Below are 25,418 nucleotides of genomic sequence, written 5' to 3'. Positions count from 1 at the left end.
GAGTGTGGGACAGACACATTATATCTGTGTAGGATACACACATTATATCTGAGTGTGGGACAGACACATTATATCTGTGTGTGGGACAGACACATTATATCTGTGTGTAGGATACACACATTATATCTGTGTGTGGGACAGACACATTATATCTGTGTGTGGGACAGACACATTATATCTGTGTAGGATACACACATTATATCTGTGTAGGATACACACATTATATCTGTGTAGGATACACACATTATATCCGTGTAGGATACACACATTATATCTGTGTAGGATACACACATTATATCTGTGTGTGGGACAGACACATTATATCTGTGTAGGATACACACATTATATCTGAGTGTGGGACAGACACATTATATCTGAGTGTGGGACAGACACATTATATCTGTGTGTGGGACAGACACATTATATCTGTGTAGGATACACACATTATATCTGTGTAGGATACACACATTATATCTGTGTAGGATACACACATTATATCTGTGTGTGGGACAGACACATTATATCTGTGTGTGGGACAGACACATTATATCTGTGTAGAATACACACATTATATCTGTGTAGGATACACACATTATATCTGTGTAGAATACACACATTATATCTGTGTAGAATACACACATTATATCTGTGTAGGATACACACATTATATCTGTGTAGAATACACACATTATATCTGTGTTGAATACACACATTATATCTGTGTAGAATACACACATTATATCTGTGTAGGATACACACATTATATCTGTGTAGAATACACACATTATATCTGTGTAGAATACACCCATTATATCTGTGTAGGATACACACATTATATCTGTGTAGGATACACACATTATATCTGTGTAGAATACACACATTATATCTGTGTAGGATACACACATTATATCTGTGTAGGATAAACACATTATATCTGAGTAGGATACACACATTATATCTGTGTGTGGGACAGACACATTATATCTGTGTAGAATACACACATTATATCTGTGTATGGGACAGACACATTATATCTGTGTAGAATACACACATTATATCTGTGTAGGATACACACATTATATCTGTGTAGGATACACACATTATAGCTGTGTAGAATACACACATTATATCTGTGTAGGATACACACATTATATCTGTGTAGAATACACACATTATATCTGTGTAGAATACACACATTATATCTGTGTGTGGGACAGACACATTATATCTGTGTAGAATACACACATTATATCTGTGTGTGGGACAGACACATTATATCTGTGTAGAATACACACATTATATCTGTGTAGGATACACACATTATATCTGTGTAGGATACACACATTATATCTGTGTGTGGGACAGACACATTATATCTGTGTAGGATACACACATTATATCTGTGTACGATACACACATTATATCTGAGTGTGGGACAGACACATTATATCTGTGTAGGATACACACATTATATCTGTGTAGGATACACACATTATATCTGAGTGTGGGATACACACATTATATCTGTGTAGGATACACACATTATATCTGTGTAGGATACACACATTATATCTGTGTAGAATACACACATTATATCTGTGTAGGATACACACATTATATCTGTGTGTGGGACAGACACATTATATCTGTGTAGGATACACACATTATATCTGAGTGTGGGACAGACACATTATATCTGTGTAGGATACACACATTATATATGTGTAGGATACACACATTATATCCGTGTAGGATACACACATTATATCTGTGTAGGATACACACATTATATCTGTGTAGGATACACACTTTATATCTGTGTAGAATACACACATTATATCTGTGTAGGATACACACATTATATCTGTGTAGGATACACACATTATATCTGTGTGTGGGACAGACACATTATATCTGTGTAGGATACACACATTATATCTGTGTAGGATACACACATTATATCTGTGTAGGATACACACATTATATCTGTGTAGGATACACACATTATATCTGAGTGTGGGACAGACACATTATATCTGTGTGTGGGACAGACACATTATATCTGTGTAAGATACACACATTATATCTGTTTGTGGGACAGACACATTATATCTGTGTGTGGGACAGACACATTATATCTGTGTGTGGGACAGACACATTATATCTGAGTGTGGGACAGACACATTATATCTGTGTGTAGGATACACACATTATATCTGTGTGTGGGACAGACACATTATATCTGTGTGTGGGACAGACACATTATATCTGTGTAGGATACACACATTATATCTGTGTAGGATACACACATTATATCTGTGTAGGATACACACATTATATCCGTGTAGGATACACACATTATATCTGTGTAGGATACACACATTATATCTGTGTGTGGGACAGACACATTATATCTGTGTAGGATACACACTTTATATTTGAGTGTGGGACAGACACATTATATCTGAGTGTGGGACAGACACATTATATCTGTGTGTGGGACAGACACATTATATCTGTGTAGGATACACACATTATATCTGTGTAGGATACACACATTATATCTGTGTAGGATACACACATTATATCTGTGTAGGATACACACATTATATCTGTGTGTGGGACAGACACATTATATCTGTGTGTGGGACAGACACATTATATCTGTGTAGAATACACACATTATATCTGTGTAGAATACACACATTATATCTGTGTAGAATACACACATTATATCTGTGTAGGATACACACATTATATCTGTGTAGAATACACACATTATATCTGTGTAGAATACACACATTATATCTGTGTAGGATACACACATTATATCTGTGTAGGATACACACATTATATCTGTGTAGAATACACACATTATATCTGTGTAGGATACACACATTATATCTGTGTAGGATACACACATTATATCTGTGTAGAATACACACATTATATCTGTGTAGGATACACACATTATATCTGTGTAGGATACACACATTATATCTGAGTAGGATACACACATTATATCTGTGTGTGGGACAGACACATTATATCTGTGTAGAATACACACATTATATCTGTGTGTGGGACAGACACATTATATCTGTGTAGAATACACACATTATATCTGTGTAGGATACACACATTATATCTGTGTAGGATACACACATTATAGCTGTGTAGAATACACACATTATATCTGTGTAGGATACACACATTATATCTGTGTAGAATACACACATTATATCTGTGTAGAATACACACATTATATCTGTGTGTGGGACAGACACATTATATCTGTGTAGAATACACACATTATATCTGTGTGTGGGACAGACATATTATATCTGTGTAGAATACACACATTATATCTGTGTAGGATACACACATTATATCTGTGTAGGATACACACATTATATCTGTGTGTGGGACAGACACATTATATCTGTGTAGGATACACACATTATATCTGTGTAGGATACACACATTATATCTGAGTGTGGGACAGACACATTATATCTGTGTAGGATACACACATTATATCTGTGTAGGATACACACATTATATCTGAGTGTGGGATACACACATTATATCTGTGTAGGATACACACATTATATCTGTGTAGGATACACACATTATATCTGTGTAGAATACACACATTATATCTGTGTAGGATACACACATTATATCTGTGTGTGGTACAGACACATTATATCTGTGTAGGATACACACATTATATCTGTGTAGAATACACACATTATATCTGTGTAGGATACACACATTATATCTGTGTAGGATACACACATTATATCTGTGTGTGGGACAGACACATTATATCTGTGTAGGATACACACATTATATCTGAGTGTGGGACAGACACATTATATCTGTGTAGGATACACACATTATATCAGTGTAGGATACACACATTATATCTGTGTAGGATACACACATTATATCTGTGTAGGATACACACATTATATCTGTGTAGAATACACACATTATATCTGTGTAGGATACACACATTATATCTGTGTGTGGGACAGACACATTATATCTGTGTAGGATACACACATTATATCTGTGTAGGATACACACATTATATCTGTGTAGGATACACACATTATATCTGAGTGTGGGACAGACACATTATATCTGTGTGTGGGACAGACACATTATAGCTGTGTAGGATACACACATTATATCTGAGTGTGGGACAGACACATTATATCTGTGTGTGGGACAGACACATTATATCTGTGTGTGGGACAGACACATTATATCTGAGTGTGGGACAGACACATTCTATCTGTGTAGGATACACACATTATATCTGTGTAGGATACACACATTATATCCGTGTAGGATACACACATTATATCTGTGTAGGATACACACATTATATCTGTGTAGGATACACACATTATATCTGTGTAGGATACACACATTATATCTGTGTGTGGGACAGACACATTATATCTGTGTAGGATACACACATTATATCTGTGTAGGATACACACATTATATCTGAGTGTGGGACAGACACATTATATCTGTGTGTGGGACAGACACATTATATCTGTGTAGGATACACACATTATATCTGTGTGTGGGACAGACACATTATATCTGTGTGTGGGACAGACACATTATATCTGTGTGTGGGACAGACACATTATATCTGTGTAGGATACACACATTATATCTGTGTAGGATACACACATTATATCTGAGTGTGGGACAGACACATTATATCTGTGTGTGGGACAGACACATTATATCTGTGTGTAGGATACACACATTATATCTGTGTGTGGGACAGACACATTATATCTGTGTGTGGGACAGACACATTATATCTGTGTAGGATACACACATTATATCTGTGTAGGATACACACATTATATCTGTGTAGGATACACACATTATATCCGTGTAGGATACACACATTATATCTGTGTAGGATACACACATTATATCTGTGTGTGGGACAGACACATTATATCTGTGTAGGATACACACATTATATCTGAGTGTGGGACAGACACATTATATCTGAGTGTGGGACAGACACATTATATCTGTGTGTGGGACAGACACATTATATCTGTGTAGGATACACACATTATATCTGTGTGTGGTACAGACACATTATATCTGAGTTATACAGACACATTATATCTGTGTGTGGGAGAGACACATTATATCTGTGTAGGATACACACATTATATCTGAGTGTGGGACAGACACATTATATCTGTGTGTGGGACAGACACATTATATCTGTGTAGGATACACACATTATATCTGTGTAGGATACACACATTATATCTGTGTGTGGGACAGACACATTATATCTGTGTAGGATACACACATTATATCTGTGTGTGGGACAGACACATTATATCTGTGTGTGGGACAGACACATTATATCTGTGTAGGATACACACATTATATCTGTGTAGGATACACACATTATATCTGTGTGTGGGACAGACACATTATATCTGTGTAGGATACAAACATTATATCTGTGTGTGGGACAGACACATTATATCTGTGTAGGATACACACATTATATCTGTGTGTGGGACAGACACATTATATCTGTGTAGGATACACACATTATATCTGTGTAGGATACACACATTATATCTGTGTGTGGGACAGACACATTATATCTGTGTGTGGGACAGACACATTATATCTGTGTAGGATACACACATTATATCTGTGTGTGGGACAGACACATTATATCTGTGTGTGGGACAGACACATTATATCTGTGTAGGATACACACATTATATCTGTGTAGGATACACACATTATATCTGTGTGTGGGACAGACACATTATATCTGTGTAGGATACAAACATTATATCTGTGTGTGGGACAGACACATTATATCTGTGTAGGATACACACATTATATCTGTGTGTGGGACAGACACATTATATCTGTGTAGGATACACACATTATATCTGTGTAGGATACACACATTATATCTGAGTGTGGGACAGACACATTATATCTGTGTGTGGGACAGACACATTATATCTGTGTGTGGGACAGACACATTATATCTGTGTAGGATACACACATTATATCTGTGTAGGATACACACATTATATCTGAGTGTGGGACAGACACATTATATCTGTGTGTGGTACAGACACATTATATCTGTGTAGGATACACACATTATATCTGTGTAGGATACACACATTATATCTGTGTAGGATACACACATTATATCTGTGTAGAATACACACATTATATCTGTGTAGGATACACACATTATATCTGTGTGTGGGACAGACACATTATATCTGTGTAGGATACACACATTATATCTGTGTAGGATACACACATTATATCTGTGTAGGATACACACATTATATCTGTGTGTGGGACAGACACATTATATCTGTGTAGGATACACACATTATATCTGTGTAGGATACACACATTATATCTGTGTGTGGGACAGACACATTATATCTGTGTGTGGGACAGACACATTATATCTGTGTAGGATACACACATTATATCTGTGTGTGGGACAGACACATTATATCTGAGTGTGGGACAGACACATTATATCTGTGTAGGATACACACATTATATCTGTGTAGGATACACACATTATATCTGTGTAGGATACACACATTATATCTGTGTGTGGGACAGACACATTATATCTGTGTAGGATACACACATTATATCTGTGTAGGATACACACATTATATCTGAGTGTGGGACAGACACATTATATCTGTGTAGGATACACACATTATATCTGAGTGTGGGACAGACACATTATATCTGTGTAGGATACACACATTATATCTGTGTGTGGGACAGACACATTATATCTGTGTGTGGGACAGACACATTATATCTGAGTGTGGGACAGACACATTATATCTGTGTGTGGGACAGACACATTATATCTGTGTAGGATACACACATTATATCTGAGTGTGGGACAGAAACATTATATCTGTGTGTGGGACAGACACATTATATCTGTGTGTGGGACAGACACATTATATCTGTGTGTGGTACAGACACATTATATCTGAGTGTGGGACAGACACATTATATCTGTGTGTGGGACAGACACATTATATCTGTGTGTGGGACAGAAACATTATATCTGTGTGTGGGACAGACACATTATATCTGTGTTATACAGACACATTATATCTGAGTGTGGTACAGACACATTATATCTGTGTGTGGGACAGACACATTATATCTGTGTGTGGGACAGACACATTATATCTGTGTGTGGTATAGACACATTATATCTGAGTGTGGGACAGACACATTATATCTGTGTGTGGGACAGACACATTATATCTGTGTAGGATACACACATTATATCTGTGTAGGATACACACATTATATCTGTGTGTGGGACAGACACATTATATCTGTGTAGGATACACACATTATATCTGTGTAGGATACACACATTATATCTGTGTAGGATACACACATTATATCTGTGTAGGATACACACATTATATCTGTGTAGGATACACACATTATATCTGAGTGTGGGACAGACACATTATATCTGTGTGTGGGACAGACACATTATATCTGTGTGTGGGACAGACACATTATATCTGTGTAGGATGCACACATTATATCTGAGTGTGGGACAGACACATTATATCTGTGTAGGATACACACATTATATCTGTGTAGGATACACACATTATATCTGTGTGTGGGACAGACACATTATATCTGTGTAGGATACACACATTATATCTGTGTAGGATACACACATTATATCTGTGTAGGATACACACATTATATCTGTGTGTGGGACAGACACATTATATCTGTGTGTGGGACAGACACATTATATCTGTGTAGGATACACACATTATATCTGTGTGTGGGACAGACACATTATATCTGTGTGTGGGACAGACACATTATATCTGTGTAGGATACACACATTATATCTGTGTGTGGGACAGACACATTATATCTGTGTGTGGGACAGACACATTATATCTGTGTAGGATACACACATTATATCTGTGTGTGGTACAGACACATTATATCTGAGTTATACAGACACATTATATCTGTGTGTGGGAGAGACACATTATATCTGTGTAGGATACACACATTATATCTGAGTGTGGGACAGACACATTATATCTGTGTGTGGGACAGACACATTATATCTGTGTAGGATACACACATTATATCTGTGTAGGATACACACATTATATCTGTGTTTGGGACAGACACATTATATCTGTGTAGGATACACACATTATATCTGTGTGTGGGACAGACACATTATATCTGTGTGTGGGACAGACACATTATATCTGTGTAGGATACACACATTATATCTGAGTGTGGGACAGACACATTATATCTGAGTGTGGTACAGACACATTATATCTGTGTAGGATACACACATTATATCTGTGTGTGGTACAGACACATTATATCTGAGTTATACAGACACATTATATCTGTGTGTGGGAGAGACACATTATATCTGTGTAGGATACACACATTATATCTGAGTGTGGGACAGACTCATTATATCTGTGTGTGGGACAGACACATTATATCTGTGTAGGATACACACATTATATCTGTGTGTGGGACAGACACATTATATCTGTGTAGGATACACACATTATATCTGTGTGTGGGACAGACACATTATATCTGTGTGTGGGACAGACACATTATATCTGTGTAGGATACACACATTATATCTGTTTAGGATACACACATTATATCTGTGTGTGGGACAGACACATTATATCTGTGTAGGATACACACATTATATCTGTGTGTGGGACAGACACATTATATCTGTGTAGGATACACACATTATATCTGTGTGTGGGACAGACACATTATATCTGTCTAGGATACACACATTATATCTGTGTAGGATACACACATTATATCTGTGTGTGGGACAGACACATTATATCTGTGTAGGATACAAACATTATATCTGTGTGTGGGACAGACACATTATATCTGTGTAGGATACACACATTATATCTGTGTGTGGGACAGACACATTATATCTGTGTAGGATACACACATTATATCTGTGTAGGATACACACATTATATCTGTGTGTGGGACAGACACATTATATCTGTGTGTGGGACAGACACATTATATCTGTGTAGGATACACACATTATATCTGTGTGTGGGACAGACACATTATATCTGTGTGTGGGACAGACACATTATATCTGTGTAGGATACACACATTATATCTGTGTAGGATACACACATTATATCTGTGTGTGGGACAGACACATTATATCTGTGTAGGATACAAACATTATATCTGTGTGTGGGACAGACACATTATATCTGTGTAGGATACACACATTATATCTGTGTGTGGGACAGACACATTATATCTGTGTAGGATACACACATTATATCTGTGTAGGATACACACATTATATCTGAGTGTGGGACAGACACATTATATCTGTGTGTGGGACAGACACATTATATCTGTGTGTGGGACAGACACATTATATCTGTGTAGGATACACACATTATATCTGTGTAGGATACACACATTATATCTGAGTGTGGGACAGACACATTATATCTGTGTGTGGTACAGACACATTATATCTGTGTAGGATACACACATTATATCTGTGTAGGATACACACATTATATCTGTGTAGGATACACACATTATATCTGTGTAGAATACACACATTATATCTGTGTAGGATACACACATTATATCTGTGTGTGGGACAGACACATTATATCTGTGTAGGATACACACATTATATCTGTGTAGGATACACACATTATATCTGTGTAGGATACACACATTATATCTGTGTGTGGGACAGACACATTATATCTGTGTAGGATACACACATTATATCTGTGTAGGATACACACATTATATCTGTGTGTGGGACAGACACATTATATCTGTGTGTGGGACAGACACATTATATCTGTGTAGGATACACACATTATATCTGTGTGTGGGACAGACACATTATATCTGAGTGTGGGACAGACACATTATATCTGTGTAGGATACACACATTATATCTGTGTAGGATACACACATTATATCTGTGTAGGATACACACATTATATCTGTGTGTGGGACAGACACATTATATCTGTGTAGGATACACACATTATATCTGTGTAGGATACACACATTATATCTGAGTGTGGGACAGACACATTATATCTGTGTAGGATACACACATTATATCTGAGTGTGGGACAGACACATTATATCTGTGTAGGATACACACATTATATCTGTGTGTGGGACAGACACATTATATCTGTGTGTGGGACAGACACATTATATCTGAGTGTGGGACAGACACATTATATCTGTGTGTGGGACAGACACATTATATCTGTGTAGGATACACACATTATATCTGAGTGTGGGACAGAAACATTATATCTGTGTGTGGGACAGACACATTATATCTGTGTGTGGGACAGACACATTATATCTGTGTGTGGTACAGACACATTATATCTGAGTGTGGGACAGACACATTATATCTGTGTGTGGGACAGACACATTATATCTGTGTGTGGGACAGAAACATTATATCTGTGTGTGGGACAGACACATTATATCTGTGTTATACAGACACATTATATCTGAGTGTGGTACAGACACATTATATCTGTGTGTGGGACAGACACATTATATCTGTGTGTGGGACAGACACATTATATCTGTGTGTGGTATAGACACATTATATCTGAGTGTGGGACAGACACATTATATCTGTGTGTGGGACAGACACATTATATCTGTGTAGGATACACACATTATATCTGTGTAGGATACACACATTATATCTGTGTGTGGGACAGACACATTATATCTGTGTAGGATACACACATTATATCTGTGTAGGATACACACATTATATCTGTGTAGGATACACACATTATATCTGTGTAGGATACACACATTATATCTGTGTAGGATACACACATTATATCTGAGTGTGGGACAGACACATTATATCTGTGTGTGGGACAGACACATTATATCTGTGTGTGGGACAGACACATTATATCTGTGTAGGATGCACACATTATATCTGAGTGTGGGACAGACACATTATATCTGTGTAGGATACACACATTATATCTGTGTAGGATACACACATTATATCTGTGTGTGGGACAGACACATTATATCTGTGTAGGATACACACATTATATCTGTGTAGGATACACACATTATATCTGTGTAGGATACACACATTATATCTGTGTGTGGGACAGACACATTATATCTGTGTGTGGGACAGACACATTATATCTGTGTAGGATACACACATTATATCTGTGTGTGGGACAGACACATTATATCTGTGTGTGGGACAGACACATTATATCTGTGTAGGATACACACATTATATCTGTGTGTGGGACAGACACATTATATCTGTGTGTGGGACAGACACATTATATCTGTGTAGGATACACACATTATATCTGTGTGTGGTACAGACACATTATATCTGAGTTATACAGACACATTATATCTGTGTGTGGGAGAGACACATTATATCTGTGTAGGATACACACATTATATCTGAGTGTGGGACAGACACATTATATCTGTGTGTGGGACAGACACATTATATCTGTGTAGGATACACACATTATATCTGTGTAGGATACACACATTATATCTGTGTTTGGGACAGACACATTATATCTGTGTAGGATACACACATTATATCTGTGTGTGGGACAGACACATTATATCTGTGTGTGGGACAGACACATTATATCTGTGTAGGATACACACATTATATCTGAGTGTGGGACAGACACATTATATCTGAGTGTGGTACAGACACATTATATCTGTGTAGGATACACACATTATATCTGTGTGTGGTACAGACACATTATATCTGAGTTATACAGACACATTATATCTGTGTGTGGGAGAGACACATTATATCTGTGTAGGATACACACATTATATCTGAGTGTGGGACAGACTCATTATATCTGTGTGTGGGACAGACACATTATATCTGTGTAGGATACACACATTATATCTGTGTGTGGGACAGACACATTATATCTGTGTAGGATACACACATTATATCTGTGTGTGGGACAGACACATTATATCTGTGTGTGGGACAGACACATTATATCTGTGTAGGATACACACATTATATCTGTTTAGGATACACACATTATATCTGTGTGTGGGACAGACACATTATATCTGTGTAGGATACACACATTATATCTGTGTGTGGGACAGACACATTATATCTGTGTAGGATACACACATTATATCTGTGTGTGGGACAGACACATTATATCTGTCTAGGATACACACATTATATCTGTGTAGGATACACACATTATATCTGAGTGTGGGACAGACACATTATATCTGTGTGTGGGAGAGACACATTATATCTGTGTGTGGTACAGACACATTATATCTGTGTGTGGGACAGACACATTATATCTGTGTGTGGTACAGACACATTATATCTGTGTGTGGGAGAGACACATTATATCTGTGTAGGATACACACATTATATCTGTGTGTGGTACAGACACATTATATTTGTGTTATACAGACACATTATATCTGTGTTATACAGACACATTATATCTCTGTGGTACAGACACGTTATATCCATGTGGGAGAGACACGTTATATCTGTCCATAATGTCAGGATAGCTCTGATCTCTAGGCCTCAGTGTGGACAGCCCTGTTATATAAGAATAAACGCTGATGGCTCATGTCCTGCTTATTCAGGTACTGTATGTTTGAAGCATCAGCTGATCAGATACTTGGTACAGAGCTACTGACTCTAGCAGTGACAACAATCTGAGGAGACAAGTAACAAGGAACGTCTGAGAGAGAAAAACATGACCACATACACAAGGTAGAGTGTGGTTAAACTGGTTAAACTGGGTACAGACAGGTCAAACTGGTTTGGTGAAATCCCAAGAACGCCATCACAGTCAGATGTAAAAGGTCAAATCTGTGCAGCATTGTATCAGCAAGCGTCTGAACACAGACACACGCATCCCTGAGACACCAGGAAATAAACATTTTATTGTTCAGTTCTTTTTAAACTCTCAGTATTAGGGTGCCATGAATAAATAGTTAAATGTATTGTTTTATTCTCATAATCTCATAACTACTTATACTCTGTTTTAATTCCAGCCCACACCACTGACAGCGAAAGAGTCAGGAAGAAGAAACAGCATCATCTTAAATTTCACCTTAGCACTACACACACACCTTAGGACTACACACACACCTTAGGACTACACACACACACACACCTTAGGACTACACACACACACACACATCTTAGGACTACACACACACACATTAGGACTACACACACACACACCTTAGGACTACACACACACACCTTAGGACCACACACACCTTAGGACTACACACACACACACCTTAGGACTACACACACACACCTTAGGACTACACACACACACACCTTAGGACCACACACACCTTAGGACTACACACACACACCTTAGGACCACACACACCTTAGGACTACACACACACCTTAGGACCACACATACACACCTTAGGACTACACACACACACCTTAGGAGTACACACACACCTTAGGACTACACACACCTTAGGACTTTATAAATTTTGCTCAAATTTCAAGCAAGACGCTCATTTCTCTAATTAAATTTGTGATATTTCCTCTTTTCAGGTTCCTCTGAATATGCTTTACAGAAGCTTGTTGTCTATTCACACCCAAAACATTTATAGGAGAAACATCTGGCAAGATACACAAATATAAAATGTTTGTACTGACACTGGCATTTCTCAGATAATTTTATATATTACTCAGGACATTATTATGAAATATTGTAAATTCATGCACTTTTTAATATTGGTGTAAGAGCATGGTGTAGAATCTTCAGTAAAGTTTCGATGACCCTTATAGAGACATCCGATGATCAGCAAAAATCTCTCACATGTCATAACGTCTGTGTTCATGATTTAGCTATAAGAAAAACTCCAGACAGGACTAGTGTTTATTGGAGTTTACTCCCAACAGGACTAGTGTTTATTAGAGGTTATTCTAGAAAAGAGTGGTGTTTATGGAAGGTTACTCCAGATAGTGTGCATTGTTTATTTATTATTTTCTGCCTTAGCTGAAGCTCAGATGAGTTGTCAGGAGCCATTCAAACCTTTTCTCAATATAGATAAAAATCATATCTGTATCTTCAACCCAGGAAATAATGGCCTGTAAATTAACTGAAACTCATAAGGACCCCATAATATCAGGCAAACTGTAAAGCTCTGTGAAGCAACCGCTTTATGGGATAGTGCCATAAACAGTTTATGGTTTATGTTTATTGTATTCAACAAAAAGATCAAGCACAGAATGATATAAGAGCTTCTAAATATGCAGATGTTTTCATAACATGTGGAGTCATGTGCATTCATGTGAGTCCACTTCTCATTTCAGTTGTCGCTGTGATATGAAACTTCAACCACAGATTAAAAAGTAGAAACCTCAGATTTACAAAACTGTTGAGACCGACATGTGCAGCCAAACCTCCAAACTTGTATAACCATCACACCATCTTGCTTTTGTTTTGAAGGGTTAGCATGAATAAACATGAAACCAATCATGAACCAATAACAAACCAATCAAACCAGTGGGAAAACATCCCCGTCATGCCAAAAACACATATTCACCAATGACAGTGTAGCAAAGTGATTGCATCACCAGTCTCTGGGGAAAGTTCAGTATGAAGATCTCTGGCACAAACCATGAACACTGCAGTGTGTTCTTTAACACAGGTCATAAAAACAGACATAAAATTAATATAAACTGTTAAGAAAGAAAGTAACACTGCAGGTGCAGGTGAGCGAAGGTTTGTAAGGAAAACTTCCATGGGGGCTTTCAGTTTCAAGTGGAAAAACAGGTGCACTGGGGTGTACTGTCATAGACAAAACTAAATACTTGACAAATTATTTATTTTCCCTTTGAATTAGAAAGCCTCCCCGATTGAAGTTTTCCTGAAACTGACCTCTAGCAAGATAAAATTTCAAGGTACAATTTCAAACATGTATGCCAGAATTTTCTGAGTGTACAGCCTCCCTCTTTCTACTGTTAAAAGCCAGTGGGAGAAGCACTTGGACGTAGAGTTGGGTGATGATATGGGAAACAATATGACACCATATACACTCTTTCTCTTTCTGTGTCAGACAGCTTGAGACAACTCAAAATTCCACATCACACTCACTGGAACAAAGTTGAGCTGTGTGTAGTTTATATGCAGTACATATGTACTTGCATCTTGAGATAAGTGTATACTGGTTCCTTACCTTTTTTATATATCAATTTATTATTGATATATTAGCATGTGCAGCGTCTGTAATCTGTACTATGTGTGCAATTTTTGCCGCTGTTTTAACCATCACTGATTAGCCTTTTTTTCTTGATATGCATAAAACGTGAAAATTTTGTAAAGCAATTGTGTTTTATTGTGTTACACTAAAGTGGTGACAGTTGCTTTATGCACCACTGTATGTGCTGTAGTGTTGAGGTCTATGGTGTGGTAGAATGGTATAGTATAGTAAATGCTAAAATGGATGAACACATTCCCAGTGCAAACCCTCCATGTGAGAAGTGGAAACTGTTTATTGAGGATTGTAAAATATAGAATCAAACATGATGTGAACACAAAAGAAAGCACTCTTATCTATGTCCCATTAACTTCTACCATATCAGCAGTGAATGGACTGTGATGCTATGCACATAAAAACACACTGGTACTTTGTTCACTGAATACATATTTCACTGAGCTCACTGACAACAGGAGTGTATCATGAGGAAGTTCAATTAGTGCAGATGTGTTTCAGAACAAGCACTTCCCCCAAAGATCCGCTACATACAAAAAGAAACCCAAAGCTCAGTAGGACGGTTCTGATCCTGGTCTCACTCCAAACCCCTGGAGAAGGTGCTGTCTGCTCACCTCCAAGCTGTACCGGACCTGCAGTGTCAGGTGATCAGAAAAAAACACTAAACTGTACAGTTCTGTCACTAATTACATAAACACACTAAACTGTACAGTTCTGTCACTAATTACATAAACACACTAAACTGTACAGTTCTGGATTTGCCCATAATACATCTCACTCTTCTTTGCATATGCATCCACCTTCTAACTGCTCATCATTACAATTCAGTAACAGTACTGATGTTTAAGAGGGAAGCAGGTCAACCAGAGTACCACTGAATAGTAGAAATGTCCAATATTACGTGTTACATTAACATGCTCACAAATAATAACCCTAGCAACTATGAACACTGATAACAGACGGTAACAGACTGTAACAGATATTGTCAGATATTGAATGTCATGTTTTTAATAAAAAAAAAAAAACCTACTTCAAACAATAATTTTTAAAAAGACATTACAGGTGTAGACAGAGATCAAATAAATGAGAAATGAATGCTGTTTGATTTGAGTGAATATCTGAAGAAGAGCATTTAGCTTGAAACATCGAACTCTTATTAGAATTAAAAACAGATGTTAATGGAGACAACTAAGAGTGTGTAGGACACTTCAAGCTTCTTTAATGTAAAACAGAAATGGTGATGAAAATAACACATCTATCTGGAAGTTTCATGGTGACAACCTGCAAAATTTTAAAAATATTTGTTAAAAAGGAATCTAGGCTTTTGTGTTGTTACCAGTATGTAGTAAAGCAAAAACAGTTGTTTTATTTTAAAATTAAATAAAAAGCAGAAATTTTTGTTAAAGTTAAAGGGTCACTATCATGTACTGTAGTACAAAGTGCATGTAAATCTGTATTTTTATAATAGTGGAAATGTGGTACTAAAGGGGACATAAATGTACAAAGATTTTAAAGTGACGAAGATATTAAAATGTATTAAAATGAAATAAAACCAATTACAGCTAAACCCTCTGTGTGTTGTTTAGTTATGTGCAGAGATTTTTAAAGTGATGGAGAATATATTAAAATTTAGTAGAATTAATTAAAACCATTTCATGGCATTACAGCTAAACCCTCTGTGCTCTGTTTTACGTATCAATAACTGGCATCATCTCCACAGAGCTCTGATCAGTGAGCTGCTACCTTTTCAGACTTTGTCCAAAATGTCCAAAATGTCCAAAATGTCCAAAGTGCATGTACAGTGCAAGCATTAGCATTAGCAATGTTACAACATTGCCTTCATATTCCCACATCTCTTCATACTTATACATACTCATACATATTTAATGCTTAGATACTTAATGCATGCATACGTAATGCTTACATACTTAATGCATACATACTTAATGCTTACATACTTAATGCATACATACTTAATGCTTACATGAGTCCTCTGTTATTAGTGTGTGTGTGTGTGTGTGTGTGTGTGTGTGTGTGTGTGTGGGTGTGTGTCTATGTGTGTCTGTGCGTGTGTGTGTCTGTGTGTGTGCGTATTTGTGTGCGCGTGCGTGCATTTTACGGCATGGTTCATTTGCAGATAGCAATGTAACCATGAGCTAATACAGCATTAACACAGTCTCTCCTTCACCTTAGTAAGGTCTTGAGGATTTCCTCTTGTAGTAGATGAATCCAGCAGCTGATAGGATGATCCCCAACACCAGCCCTGAAGCTCCAATAGCAACCTTGTTCCTTTCAGACTCAGGAAGAGACGGGTCTGTGGAGTGGGAGAGTTTAAGGTTAAAGATCATATGTAGAAGGTACATTGCACAGCATTGACAGGCTGATCCATCAGGCCCCTTTATGCTGGGGGCTGATGAATGAGTCATACCAGATACGTCCAATATTATATTCCCTGCGTTATCCTTTTATGAGGTACGCCTCCCATCTCTGGAGCGACTCTACAGCTGTACCCAACACTCTGCCATACTGTGGCAGCTCTGGTTTGTTTAAGCACTGTCTGTGGGATGGAAAGGCAGTCCGTTATGAATGATTGAGTAACTACAACGGTTTTTAACTGTGGGTGGATTACGGAAACCTACATATATGGGCATTTATCTTTCAGTAGATTGTCAGACTGAGAGAGACAGCAGCCCTTTTCTGTTGCAGACCCAAGACAACAAGATATAAGTGCTAATCCACCACTCCTGGTGCCACTACTGTACTACTGTACTACTGTTACTCTGGAGTCAGTTGACTGACTAGACCTGAGTCATTCCCAGTGAACATTGTGTCAGTTTTTACTGGTCTTTATTGGTCTCTCTTATGAGTGATCTGGAGTTGTCCTAACGGTAGGTGTTAGCTGGATGCTCTAATATACATGTAGACTACATTTTTAAAAACTGTTTATGCAAACAATTGCAAATACAGCATAAATGATTTATATGCATTTACATACAAAACATACACAGACATCTGCTGCATTTTTAAAAACAGGTCATTAATGAAATAGGCCACAGGAAACAAGGCACAACTGTACAGAGAACAGGACAGTAAACATCAGTCAGTCTATATCTTAGTACATAGACCTGACTGAAAGACTGCTGTCTTATAGGTACAGCTACTGAATATGTGTAAGCTACAGTACAAACTGGACAGGTATGCGTTATTAAACTGGACAGCTGCACCTTATGAACTGGCAATTCAGTGCCAGTTACTGCAGTTTAGTCTAATATGACGTAATAGTTCTCACCCCAGTCGTACACCATGGGTTTCTGGAAGCTGGCGTGCTCCACCACACAGGAGATCTTCTCCCCAGATTTGGGTGTGTACTCCAGGTGGGAGTGGATCTGGTAGTACCAGTCTCCATCAGCCAGCTCCTCAGTGGACGTGATATCAGAGGTCACTGGTTTACCATCTCTGAGCCAGGACACTTTGATTTTCTTTGGGTAGAAGTTGTACGCACTGCACATCAGCATAGCTGGTTGACTGCCACTGGCCTGCTTCAATGACATCAGGTTAACGTTTGGCTCAACTGCAGAAATAAACACATCCACATACCCACAGCATTAATTTCAGTTATTTTATGACTTCTTTATGACTTCTATAAAAGACAACAGAATGAAAACAATAACATCATTTACAGTCTGAATTTACAAAACAGTGTGTGACTTGTTTCCTTTACACAGTAAGCTCACCTGTCTTATCCATTATTTGTGAGTAGTAGATCTCAGCGTTGTGTTTACAGAAGGCCTCCACATCATTTTGCTCTTGTTGTACAAATGCTGTATCATTGTTCCATAGTTCTGCATTATAAATACCAAACTTGGTGTATCCCACATACTTGCCCACTGTGCTGTTGAACCGTATCCACTCTATCTTGTTGAAAATGTATGAATCTATATACACCATGTCATTTAAATCCCTGGAGCTGTAGAGACACTGGCTTCTCCTCTCATTGTAATATCCACCTGATAATGAACAAATGTATAATCACCATAACAGTACGCACATTACAGTACTTTTGTTACAACATTCACTTCTATGTTTTAAATTACTTCTCATGAAATAGTTCTTAGTTAATCAAAATAGTTTTGTCTTCAAATGACAAACTTACTTGTGCCCAAAAGTAGAAATAATTCGGTAAGAAGAGCTGTCCAGAGCTTTGCCATTGTTTCTGTCTGAGTTTAAAATCTACTGAGAGAAGTCCGTGTGGAACAGCTTCTCTCAAACAGCATTGTTACTAAACTGACCAATCACACACTAGAGGGGCGGTGACTCATCTGTTACCAGGTAACATGGTTTTCATCAAGGCCCTGACAAACATCTTAAGATAATGTTGTGTTAATGAGAGCTCTATACACTGATCTTTGATCTTTATGTGACTTTCAGTAAGTTTGTAGGTAATTGTAGCTGTAGGGCAAAATCTGGTTGTGATTTTTTACTTTCAGTGTCAACTTTCACTAAAACTCACAAATCCTCCTTACCACTGTGAAGTCTGAATATAGGGCATCTAGGTCTAAGCTCAATTAAATAGGATTTAAAAATGTATAATTATAATTAATTTATAAATATTTATTGGTGCAACAACAATCTGTCTGCGATCCAAACTCACCATGACTATAGCACACACAGCTTTGTTTAAATATTTTCTTTACATGTGATTTAATTCCCACATGTTTTCTTTGCATATCATTTGTACAATAAAGCATAAAAAGCTTAAAAAAAAAGCTTTGGCTATGTAAACTGAAAACATTGCAATAGACTTTGGTAGACACGCTGATGACCTTCAAATCGATTTATTCCGGCATGTTTCAGCATATTGGTTAAATAATATCTTCTTTTGTACTGATGTGTTGGATCTCAAAAATATAAAATTCATATGGAAAACAAGGACACCCACACTCAATAAACAGCTGAGCTTGAACCAGTTATGATGAGTTATTGCTGCTTAAACCAGTTTCGTTTATTTCTTTCTTTTATTTGTTTATCAGCTCTTGAGTTTATCGAGTACCTCCACACTAAAAAGACACTTTGACCTTCGAGCTCTCTTTGCATCTCTCTATCTAAACTGTTTAGCGTAACCAGGCCCCAGTCTACTCTACTCTACTCCACTCTACTAAGCCCAATGGCCAATCCATCATTAGCACTCAGTTAACGTTTTATGTGAACAAACCTAACGCACAAACAAAAACAAAACAAACAGAAAATAAACTAGACAACAGAATGAGAGACAAAAGGCACAGTGGGATTAGTGATCAGACTACGCAATGCTCAGATGGAATTTTGATTAGTACCGAGAGAGGCGGAGCACCGCGGACGTGATCTGTGACACCTCTAGTAACTCCAGTGGCCAGTGCATCTCTACAGTATAATAGCATAATGGTCAGTTACTGGGGCTGTTTATATTGAGTGCTGTTAACATGTTTATGTCTCTATGTTTTCTAGCTCTGCATGTTACAACTAAACATCTAGGTGCTAATTAATGATGTTAAGTACAGTATACAAGAATTTACAGCTTGGTGCCATCAGCTATAGTGTGATTTGAAATCACTGTAATCTACCCAACAAATACTACAGAAAAATCTCCTACACTAACTGCCTTCCTGTGATGTGTAGGGCCAGCAAAAACAGGGTAGAATGCAGACGCAAGCTGTTTAAAGAGAGCAAAAGGAGTTTAATGAAAAACAAAAGTAAACACTGAGAAGTACAAACTAGTAACACAGGTAAACAGGACAAGGCAGGTACAGATACAGAACCTCCACTTAATGGATGATTCCTGATGCCTGTCACGCAGCAAGGTCCAGGCTGGACAGGAACAGGTGGGAAAGGAGGAGAAAAAAGGAGCAGGTCCATCTGGTGAGGAGCGGAAACACGACGCTATGCCGCACACAAGGACCCAAATGTGGTCTGGACAGGGTGAGACCCTGATATTCAGGGTCAGGAGAGGACCGGGTTCCTGGTTGGGCAGCAGGTTCCACAGGAGGGACAGGACACAGACACAGATGGACAGAAGGATAGGACAGGGGTGGGACAACAGGAAAGGGAATCACATCTGGGACAGGGATGGACTGACTGGACAAGGGATTGAAACGACAACTGGAGCAGTGGCAGAAGGTGGAGTGGCCAAGCCGAGAACAGGGAAGCCTGTCCTGTGGGACTCTCGGCCATCCACCCAGGAGATGGCGGGGTCACCCTGGGAGCTGGGCATGGCACAGGCAGTTCTGTCCTCAGTGTGGGGCACGCTGGAGCTGGCACAAACAGGGCCATGCTTGGAGCCTCGCCCTCACACATCCCAGATCTACTACACTGGCTTCCAGCCTCTAACATGGTTGGACAAAATTCCTACTAATCGTAAAGAGCTGGTGTATAAACTGGTGGTAAGCAGACCTACTGTGTTTAGTGTAGCTCCTGAGGATTAGAAATAAAGAATTGATGTACACGCCTATGTGGTAAAGAACTCTACGCCATTTAAAAAATTGCACTTGCAGAGTGGAAATGTGGTCGGTGCAAAATAACATCAAGAACTCCTGGAGTATTGTTATGCTCTGCTAAGGCAACTGTTGAGGTTGTATTGCAAGGTCTGGTGTGGGAGTGTGCTGTGCTTATCTGTATTATACTTGTTGAGTGCTGAGTTTAGTAAATCAAGGTAAACCATAATGTGCATACACAGTTTCTATCAAGCTGCAGTACTCACCCAAACTGAATACAACTCTTTCATCCCAAAGAGGTCATTGCTGATAATTTGGATAAATTAGAACTGAAATATTGGATCAACACATATACCATAATGTATGTTGATAGAAGGTCTGTGTAGAAAATGGGCACATTGTGACATTACAGAACTGGTCAGACACATAAAAAAGTGGGATAATCACAGTCATAACAAAGGTGAAGGTTAAAATCAGAACCAACAGATGACCAAACCCAGGAGACATCCAAAAAACACAGTGAGAAAAACAATCCAGGTCATTGCAGTGAGTGAACAGAAGTGATTAAACTGATACACAGATAATGAGCAGATCAGAAGTGGTTAAACAGGTACTCAGATAATGAGCAACAGGTGAATACAGTGGTTCAGTGATGAGGATTATGTGAGGCTGTGTTTGGGAAGCTGAGTGGTAGTCACGTATACTGTTGGCAGAGGGCAGCTGTCACATATGTATAGTAAGTCTGGTATTAAAATGGCCCTTTTACTGAAAGAACTGCAACCACTGGGCCACTGCATCTTCACCAAGTGGTTGTGACAGTCTGTTCCCCGTGTTTCACTGAATACCAACACCTGCTAAGCCATCAGCTCACCTCCTCCGTCTAATTAATGCATGATAATAATAATAAATAAAGAATAATATTAATGTAATAGTTCAGATTTTTCAGAGTTTTGATTGCCTTCACCTGTGCTTCACTAGGTTGCCTATTTAAATGTTACTCACAGTCTTACTCATTCTGAACTATTGCTTTTTTGACAGAGCATACCGAGCGTTGTGAACTTACTGCTGTGTTTTTGACAATTTTCAGTGTTTTGTTCCACTATGAGATTTTGCCTTGCCTTGGCTATTCCTGTTTGCTCCAGCTATGTCATCCATGCCTGCTCCTCGACTCTCTATTGAATTTGTCCTTTTGAAGCTGTTTGTCCGGATTTTATTGCTGTTATAAAAACTGTTCGATTGATTGTTATTCGTGAGCGTTTGACCTCAAAAAGCAGGCTAAATAGGTCATGGTCAGTGCAAAAAGGAGCCAAATCCAAAATCAGAGTCATTATAGCACTCCAGGGTCAAAGAGCCAACACGGAGCTTACGAGAATACATGACAACACAAAACACAAAGACAAACAGGGAAGCCATGGGCTAAGAAACATGAAGGTGCAGAGAACAGACAACGAACCCAACATTCAAATAAACAATGAGCAGCCAAGACACAGGGAACACGACAGAGTTTATACATGAACTTAACAAGGTAGAAACAAGAGACAGGTGTGAGCAATCAAACGAGGGCGGAGAACACAAAACTATGGCATGGAACTAAAATACACAAGACAGGGAACACACAGAACACAGAATCTGGGAGGGACTGACCAGGACAGTTCTACAGCTTCCTTACCTTTGTCAGTGTGAATGGTGTGTTGAATTTAAAATGAAGATATAAAATAGGCACCGTTATGCCAAAACACCATAAAAGAGAGGTCCAATATTTTAAGATCACTCTTCTCAAGGAAAATGTATTAACACTGCTTAGCTGTGTTAAGAGGTTGTAATTCAATTTATTTTATAACTAGACAATTCTTAGATTTTAAAAAACTATATATAATTTTGGTAGGATGGAACTAAATTTGCCAGTAGGACCTTAGTGCTACCTTATGTAAGGTATTAAGGGGGTTTTCCTTTAAAATGTATGTCTCCTTCATAACAAAATAACACACAGTTCCATTACCAGATTGAAAGGCAGCAGGAAAAGAGAGCAACTCTGTCGTGTTCCCCGGTGAAGAAGGAAGTGCTTGGATCATCCATCACACACATCAAAGGAGCTGTGTACAGTCTTACCCAAGACATGAAACTCAACAAAGTTCTGAGGGTTTTGTAGAGGAAACCTCACTCCACCCGATAGTGTTTTACAGCTTTCAAATATATTAGACCGAGTACTGACCATATTGAGTGCACACAATCTTATATATCCATATCCAGGTGTCTGTGCAGGATCTTAACTAAAGGCAGACAACAGTTATGGCAGACATTACAGAGATGGACAGGGATGTCTGGTGTTTGAGAGCAGTAAACCCAATAGCAGAATTTCATAGCAATTCTGAAATGACTTTGCACCCAGTGTAGTGATCCACAATGCCAATGAAAGACTCTGTATGCATAGACTGGCAAATGGTGAGTATTTATAGATGCTCTAATGAATCTATAAGGCACCCAAGCTGCAGGTGTAAGTGATACGTGGGCGGGGCCAGGGGGAGGAGCCTGGGGAGCAGGAAACAAACCTGGAGTGGGAAACTCTGGAGCAAAATCTCACATAAGCGAGATACTCACTATATGTGACAGTGGACAAAACAGACTTACAAAATATCACAAAGTACTGAGCAAAGAATAAAAGCACTTTATTGATTCTTCAGTAAATAAAAACACGTACATAGTCCATGTCAGGGAAGACATGTCAATCATCATCAAGTGCTTCAAGTGTCAAAACACTGTGTTGTGTTATAGTAAACACTGTGTAATGTGTTATAGTAAACACTGTGTGTGTTGTGTTATAGCAAACACTGTGTGTTGTGTTAGAGTAAACACTGTGTATGATGTGTTATAGTAAACACTGTATGTTGTGTTATAGTAAACACTGTCTTGTGTTATAGTAAACACTGTGTGTGAGGTGTTATAGTAAAACAGTGTGTGTGACATGTTCTAGTAAAACACTGTGTTTGATGTGTTATAGTAAACACTGTGTGTGATGTGTTATAGTAAACACTGTGTATGATGTGTTATAGTAAACACTGTGTGATGTATTCTAGTAAAACACTGTGTATGATGTGTTATAGTAAACACTGTGTGTGATGTGTTATAGTAAAACAGTGTGTGTGACGTGTTCTAGTAAAACACTGTGTTTGATGTGTTATAGTAAACACTGTGTGTGATGTGTTATAGTAAACACTTTGTATGATGTGTTATAGTAAACACTGTGTGATGTATTCTAGTAAAACACTGTGTATGATGTGTTATAGTAAACACTGTGTGTGATGTGTTATAGTAAACACTGTGTGATGTGTTATAGTAAACACTGTGTGTTGTGTTATAGTAAAACACTTGTATGTTATACTGGGTGTGATGTGTTATAGTAAACACTGTGTGTGATGTGTTATAGTAAACACTGTGTATGATGTGTTATAGTAAACACTGTGTGTGTTGTGTTATAGTAAAACACTTGTATGTTAT

At 38.0% G+C, this 25,418-nt stretch overlaps 3 protein-coding genes across 3 annotated transcripts in view; all 3 read right to left on the bottom strand.

Moving 5' to 3' along the window:
- The window catches only part of LOC113568076 (rano class II histocompatibility antigen, A beta chain-like), a 92,087-nt gene extending 72,378 nt beyond the window's left edge, over positions 1-19,709 (bottom strand). Inside the window, exon 1 of the mRNA XM_035536114.1 lies at positions 19,610-19,709. Within this exon, the coding sequence (XP_035392007.1) occupies positions 19,610-19,664 (55 nt within the window). The 5' untranslated portion in view covers positions 19,665-19,709. The remainder of the gene's footprint in view (positions 1-19,609) is intronic.
- LOC113568078 (H-2 class II histocompatibility antigen, A-U alpha chain-like) overlaps positions 1-25,418 on the bottom strand; it is a 71,340-nt gene that overhangs the window by 18,644 nt on the left and 27,278 nt on the right. The window lies entirely within an intron of this gene.
- LOC118242942 (H-2 class II histocompatibility antigen, I-E beta chain-like) lies at positions 15,717-19,521 on the bottom strand. Its single transcript, XM_035536112.1, is given in 4 exon segments — positions 15,717-16,737; positions 17,645-17,770; positions 18,746-19,027; positions 19,191-19,521. Coding segments are annotated over 3 exon segments (723 nt in total). The 5' UTR covers positions 19,507-19,521; the 3' UTR covers positions 15,717-16,737; position 17,645.

Source organism: Electrophorus electricus, chromosome 18, assembly GCF_013358815.1.
Source record: "Electrophorus electricus isolate fEleEle1 chromosome 18, fEleEle1.pri, whole genome shotgun sequence".
Lineage (NCBI taxonomy): Eukaryota > Metazoa > Chordata > Actinopteri > Gymnotiformes > Gymnotidae > Electrophorus > Electrophorus electricus.
Note: the sequence above shows the minus strand (reverse complement) of the source record. Positions and strands in the feature narration are given on the sequence as shown.